The 6,789-nt window shown below is 56.0% G+C and overlaps 1 protein-coding gene across 1 annotated transcript in view; it reads right to left on the bottom strand.

The window, feature by feature from the left end:
* The window catches only part of LOC114072641 (L-gulonolactone oxidase-like), a gene marked incomplete at its 3' end in the record, with an annotated part of 11,005 nt that extends 4,247 nt beyond the window's left edge, over positions 1–6,758 (bottom strand). The window contains exons 1-4 of the mRNA XM_027910517.1: positions 6,558–6,758; positions 4,612–4,706; positions 3,263–3,353; positions 488–673 (exon numbers count right to left, since the gene is read on the bottom strand). Of these exons, the coding sequence (XP_027766318.1) occupies positions 488–673; positions 3,263–3,353; positions 4,612–4,706; positions 6,558–6,758 (573 nt within the window). The remainder of the gene's footprint in view (positions 1–487; positions 674–3,262; positions 3,354–4,611; positions 4,707–6,557) is intronic.
* Between the last annotated feature and the right edge of the window lie 31 nt (positions 6,759–6,789).

Raw genomic sequence — 6,789 nt, 5'->3', positions numbered from 1 at the left:
GATGAGGGAATGAGGGATCTGGGAATGAGGGATCTGGGAATGAGGCATGAGGGATAAAGGAATGAGGGACAAAGGCATGAGGGACAAAGGGACGAGGGAATGAGGGAATGAGGAATGAGGGATCAGGGAATGGGGGATGAGGGAATGGGGGATTGGGGAATGAGGGATAAAGGAGGGATGAGGGAATGAGGTAATGCGGGAATTCGGGAATGAGGGAATAGGGAATGAGGGATCAGGGAGGGATGAGGGAATGAAGGATGAGGGAATGAGGGGATGAGGGATGACGGAATGAGGGAATTAGGGGTGAGGGAATGGGGGATGAAGGAATGGGGAATGAGGGATAAAAGAATGAGGGATAAAGGGATGAGGGAATGGGGGGTGAGGGAATTCCCAGCTCCCACGAGGTGTTCCTGGGGTGCATCCCCTTCTCCCTGGGGTCATCCCCTTCCCCCGCGGGGCCCTTCCCGGCGCACATTCCCGCCGGTACCTGCGGCAGGGAGCCGGGAAACGCCACCTCCCGCAGCTGGAATTTGGGCACGCACTGGAAGGTGACGCTCAGCACCACCCCCAGGCTGCCCAGGTGCAGCCGCGCCGCCGGGAAAAGCTCCGAGTTCCGGGATTCCGAACATTCCAGGATGTCCCCCGAGGCCGTCAGGAGCGTCACGGCCACCACCTGCACGGGGGGAAACCACGGGGTGGGGGGGGGACAGCCCGGGATTCCTCGGGAATGCAGCGTTCCCTGCTGTTCCCGGGGATCCCAGGGCTCCTTCCCTGCCTGGAGACACCTTCTCCCAGGTTCCCACATTCCTTGGGATGCAGCATTCCCTGCCTTTTCCTTGTGATCCCAAGGCTCATTCCCTGCCTGGAGACACCTTTTCCCGAGCTCCTCCCAGCAGTCCTCCCGGGATTCCTCGGGAACACAGCATTCCCTGCTGTTCCCGGGAATTCCAGGGCTCATTCCCTGCCTGCAGCCGCCTATTTCCAAGCTTTTCCCACATTCCCTGGGACACCTTTTCCCTCTTCCCTTTGACTCCAAGGCTCATTCCCTGCCTGGAGACACCTTTTCCCGAGCCATTCCCACATTCCTTGGGATACCTTTTCTCTCTTCCCTGCCTTTTTCCCATCTCCCTCTTCCCTGTGATCCCAAGGTTCATTCCCTGCCTGCAGCCACCTTTTCCCAAGCTTTTCCCACATTCCTTGAGATGCAGCATCTCCCTCCCTCTTCCCTGGGATCCCAAGGCTCATTCCCTGCCTGGAGCCCCCTTTTCCTGAGCTTTTCCCACATTCCTTGGGATGCAGCATTGCTCTCCCTTTTCCCAGGGATTCCAAGGCTCATTCTCTGCCTGCAGCCCCCTTTTCCTGAGCTTTTCCCACATTCCTTGGGATGCAGCATCTCCCTGCCTCTTCCCTGGGATCCCAAGGCTCATTCCCTGCCTGCAGCCACCTTTTCCCAAGCTTTTCCCACATTCCTTGAGATGCAGCGTCTCCCTCCCTCTTCCCTTTGACTCCAGGTCTCATTCCCTGCCTGGAGATACCTTTTCCTGAGCTTTTCCCAGCCCTGCTCCCAGGATTCCTTGGGATGCAGCATCTCCCTCCCTCTTCCCTGTGATCCCAAGGTTCATTCCCTGCCTGGAGCCCCCTTTTCCCAAGCCATTCTCACATTCCTTGGGATGCAGCATCTCCCTGCTTTTCCTTGTGATCCCAAGGTTCATTCCCTGCCTGGATCCACCTTTTCTCGAGCTCTTCCCACATTCCCTGGGATGCCTTTTCCCTCTTCCCTGCCTTTTTCCCTTTTCCCTCTTCCCTGTGATCCCAGGGCTCCTTCCCTGCCTAGACCCACCTTTTCCCAAGCTTTTCCCACATTCCTTGGGATGCAGCATCTCCCTCCCTTTTCCCAAGGCTCATTCCCTGCCTGGAAACACCTTTTCCCAAACTCCCACATTCCTTGGGATGCAGCATCTCCCTCCCTCTTCCCTGTGATCCCAAGGCTCATTCCCTGCCTGGAGACACCTTTTCCCGAGCTCTTCCCAGCAGTCCTCCCGGGATTCCTCGGGAACGCAGCATTCCCTGCTGTTCCCGGGAATTCCAGGGCTCATTCCCTGCCTGCAGCCGCCTATTTCCAAGCTTTTCCCACATTCCCTGGGACACCTTTTCCCTCTTCCCTTTGACTCCAAGGCTCATTCCCTGCCTGGATCCACCTTTTCCCGAGCCATTCCCACATTCCTTGGGATACCTTTTCTCTCTTCCCTGCCTTTTTCCCATCTCCCTCTTCCCTGTGATCCCAAGGTTCATTCCCTGCCTGCAGCCACCTTTTCCCAAGCTTTTCCCACATTCCTTGAGATGCAGCATCTCCCTCCCTCTTCCCTGGGATCCCAAGGCTCATTCCCTGCCTGGAGCCCCCTTTTCCTGAGCTTTTCCCACATTCCTTGGGATGCAGCATTGCTCTCCCTTTTCCCAGGGATTCCAAGGCTCATTCTCTGCCTGCAGCCCCCTTTTCCTGAGCTTTTCCCGCATTCCTTGGGATGCAGCATCTCCCTCCCTCTTCCCTTTGACTCCAGGACTCATTCCCTGCCTGGAGATACCTTTTCCTGAGCTTTTCCCAGCCCTGCTCCCAGGATTCCTTGGGATGCAGCATCTCCCTCCCTCTTCCCTGTGATCCCAAGGTTCATTCCCTGCCTGGAGCCCCCTTTTCCCAAGCCATTCTCACATTCCTTGGGATGCAGCATCTCCCTGCTTTTCCTTGTGATCCCAAGGTTCATTCCCTGCCTGGATCCACCTTTTCTCGAGCTCTTCCCACATTCCCTGGGATGCCTTTTCCCTCTTCCCTGCCTTTTTCCCATTTCCCTCTTCCCTGTGATCCCAGGGCTCCTTCCCTGCCTAGACCCATCTTTTCCCAAGCTTTTCCCACATTCCTTGGGATGCAGCATCTCCCTCCCTTTTCCCAAGGCTCATTCCCTTCCTGGAAACACCTTGTCCCAAACTCCCACATTCCTTGGGATGCAGCATTGCTCTCCCTTTTCCCAGGGATTCCAAGGCTCATTCCCTGCCTGCAGCCGCCTATTCCCAACCTTTTCCCAGCCCTCCTCCCGGGATCCCTTGGGATGCAGCATCTCCCTCCCTTTTCCCAGGGAATCATTCCCTGCCTGGATCCACCTTTTCCCAACCTTTTCCCGCATCCCCTGGGACTCCTTTTCCCCCGGTGGCCGCCATTCCCGAGGCTGCCATCCCCCTGGAATGCTGGGAATGCCGGGAATGCTCTCACCATGGTGGGGAGGATGCCGTGGGCGATGCCGGTGTTGTGGGTGCCGGTGCCGATCACTCCGCCCGCCGTCACCTCCGACACCGCCCCTAAACTGGGAATATCCCGGGATCAGGCCCTTCCCGACGGGAATTCCCACGGAGGAGGCGGCCCCTTAACTGGGAATCACCCCTGGGAGAGATCCCTCAGTCCCTCAGCCGGGATCAGGCCCTTCCCGACGGGAATTCCCACGGAGGAGGCGGCTCCCACTGCTCCAGGAATGGAGGAGGTGCCACCAATCCATAGGGATGGGACCCAGGGAATGGGATGGGATGGGATGGGACCCAGGGAATGGGATGGGATCCAGGGAATGGGATGGGATCCAGGGAATGGGATGGGATCCAGGGAAAAGGGTCCCTCCATCCATAGGGGATGGGATCCAGGGAATGGGATGGGATCCAGGGAATGGGATGGGACCCAGGGAATGGGATGGGATCCAGGGAATGGGATGGGATCCAGGGAAAAGGGTCCCTCCATCCATAGGGGATGGGATCCAGGGAATGGGATGGGATCCAGGGAAAAGGGTCCCTCCATCCACAGGGATGGATATCCAGGAACATCCTGCACATGGAACCAGGGGGGGAGTCTGGAGGATCCCAAGGGAAAGACACCGGAAAAATCCCCAGGGATGGATATTCGGAGGATCCCCAGGAATGGACACTGGGAGAATCCCAGGGCTGTCTATCCCAGAGGATCCCAGGGAAAATCCCAGGTCTGGCATTCCCGAGGGTCCCAGAGCTGACTATCCAGAGGATCCCAAGGAAAATCCCTGGAATGTGTATTCCGAGGGTCCCAGGGCTGGACACTGGGAAAATCCCAGGGAAAATCCCTGGAATGTGTATCCTGAGGATCCCAGGGCTGTCTATCCCAAGGATCCCATGGAAAATCCCAGGGCTGGCATTCCCGAGGATCCAAGGGCTGGCATTCCAGGGGATCCCAAGGAAAATCCCTGGAATGGTTATCCTGAGGATCCCACGGACAATCCCAGGGCTGGCATTCCCAAAGGTCCCAGGGCTGGACACTGGGAAAACCCCATGGAAAATCCCTGGAATGGTTATCCCGAGGATCCCAGGGACAATCCCAGGTCTGGCATTCCCGAGGGTCCCGGGGTTGGACACTGGGAAAACCCCATGGAAAATCCCTGGAATGGTTATCCCGAGGATCCCAGGGACAATCCCAGGTCTGGCATTCCCGAGGGTCCCGGGGTTGGACACTGGGAAAACCCCATGGAAAATCCCTGGAATGGTTATCCCGAGGATCCCAGGGACAATGCCAGGGCCGGCATTCCCGACGTTCCCATTCCATGCCCTCACTTGGGCAGGGCCATGCCGAGCTCGTCCAGCGCCGCGTTGAGGCGGGACAGGAGGATCCCGCCCTCCACCGTCACCTGCAGCTTCTCCCGGTCCGCCTGGGAAAGCAGGGAATTCACAGCCCATGGAAAAACACCCCTGGGAAACCCCCGGGCTCTTCCCAACCTCCCCCCCTCCCCGGGAATTCCCGCTCCTCCAGGAAATCCCGGAATGGGACCTGGGACGATTCCGACCCCGATCCCGACATCCCTGTCCCCAATCCCAACATCCCTGTCCCCAATCCCGATATCCCTGTCCCCCATCCCGACATCCCTGTCCCCAATCCCGACATCCCTGTCCCCCATCCCGGGCTCTGGAATCTCTCCCAGGAATTCTGCTGGCCCCAGGAGTCAAAGATTCCCTGGAAAAACAAGCACTTCCCAGTTCCCAGGGGAAGCAGAGCCTGATCCCAGGGAATTCCCAGGGGGGAAGGAGCCCTTCCTTAATTAATCAGTGCTGTTAATTAGCAGGAATGACCCAGAACCTCCTGCTGGAGCCGGGGAACATTCCAGAACCCGTTCCCCCTTGGAGGATCCTGTTCATCCCAGCAGGAAAGGGACCCTTCCTTAATTAATCAGGGCTGTTAATTAGCAGGAACGGTCCAGAACCTCCTGCTGGAGCCCATGGAACGTCCCAGAATCCACCCCGACCTGGAGGACCCCGTTCATCCCATCAGGGGATGGAATTAATTGCCCTTGATTAGTTAATTAATTAATTCCTGTCATTAGTTAATTGTCCTTAATTAACCAGGGCTGTAATTCCTGGGGGTGCCCCAGAAGCTCCTGCTGGAGCTGGGGAACATTCCAGAACCCATTCCCGCCTGGAGCACCCTGTTCATCCCAGCAGGGATTGAATTCATTGCTCTTAACTAATTAATTAATTCCCTTAATTAATTAACTGCCCCTAATTAACCAGTGCTGTAATTCCCAGGGGTGCCCCAGAATCCCCTGCAGGAGCCGGGGAACATTCCGGAACCCATTCCCACCTGGAGCACCCTGTTCATCCCAGTAGGGATTGAATTCCTTGCTCTTAACTAATTAATTAATTTTCCTAATTAATTAACTGTCCTTAATTAACCAGTGCAGTAATTCCCGGGGACATTCCAAAGTACACTCCCACCTGGAGCACCCTGTTCCTCCCAGCAGGGATCCAATTCATGGCCCCTAATTAACTGTCCTTAATTAACTGCCCTTAATTACTCATTAATCATTCCCGACCCCTTCTCACCTGGAGCAGCCTGTTCATCCCACTGGGGATCGAATTCCTTGCCCCCAATTAATTAATTAATTAATTACTGATCCCTAGTGACTGATTAATCCCTCATGACCTGGAGCATTCTGTTCATCCTATCGGGGATCGAATTCATTGCCCCCTAATTAATTAATTAATTATTGTCCTTAATTAACCAGTGCTGGAATTCCTGGGAGAGCCCAAGAACCTCCAGCAGGAGCCGGGGAACATTCCAGAACCCATTCCCGCCTGGATTACCCTGCTCATCCCAGTAGGGATCCAATTCATTCCCCTTAATTAATTAATTAATTCCCTTAATTAATTAGCTGCCCCTAATTAACCAGTGCTGTAATTCCTGGGAGAGCCCCAGAACCTCCAGCAGGAGCTGGGGAACATTCCAGAACCCATTCCACCCGTTCATCCCACTGGGGATTGAATTCATTGCCTCTAAATAATGAATGAATTAATTAATTCCCTTAATTAATTAACTGCCCCTAATTAACCAGTGCTGTAATTCCCGGGAGTGCCCCAGAACCTCCTGCAGGAGCCGGGGAACATTCCAGAACCCATTCCCGCCTGGATCACCCTGCTCCTCCCACCGGGGACGGAATTCCTTGCCCCCAGTCGATCAATTAATTAATTAATTACTGGCCCCTGATGAGCGATGAATCCATTCCCACCTGCAGGACGCTGTCCATGTGTCCCAGGTGCAGGAGGAACCCGTCGGTGCAGGCGATGTCGGAGGGGGAGTGGCCGCCCCCGACCACCTTCACCCGCCGGCCCCTCTGCTGAGCCAGAGCCAGGATCTGCGGGAAGAACCCACGGAATTCCCGCTCATCTGGCCCTGAAATTCCCGCCCTGCCAGCCCCATTCCCACTCATCCAACCCCATTCCCACCCATCTGGCCCCAGA

This window comes from Empidonax traillii, unplaced genomic scaffold (assembly GCF_003031625.1).
Source record: "Empidonax traillii isolate 1590-97213 ecotype Southwest subspecies unplaced genomic scaffold, ASM303162v1 scaffold3645:size11859, whole genome shotgun sequence".
In the NCBI taxonomy this organism is placed as follows: domain Eukaryota; kingdom Metazoa; phylum Chordata; class Aves; order Passeriformes; family Tyrannidae; genus Empidonax; species Empidonax traillii.
Note: the sequence above shows the minus strand (reverse complement) of the source record. Positions and strands in the feature narration are given on the sequence as shown.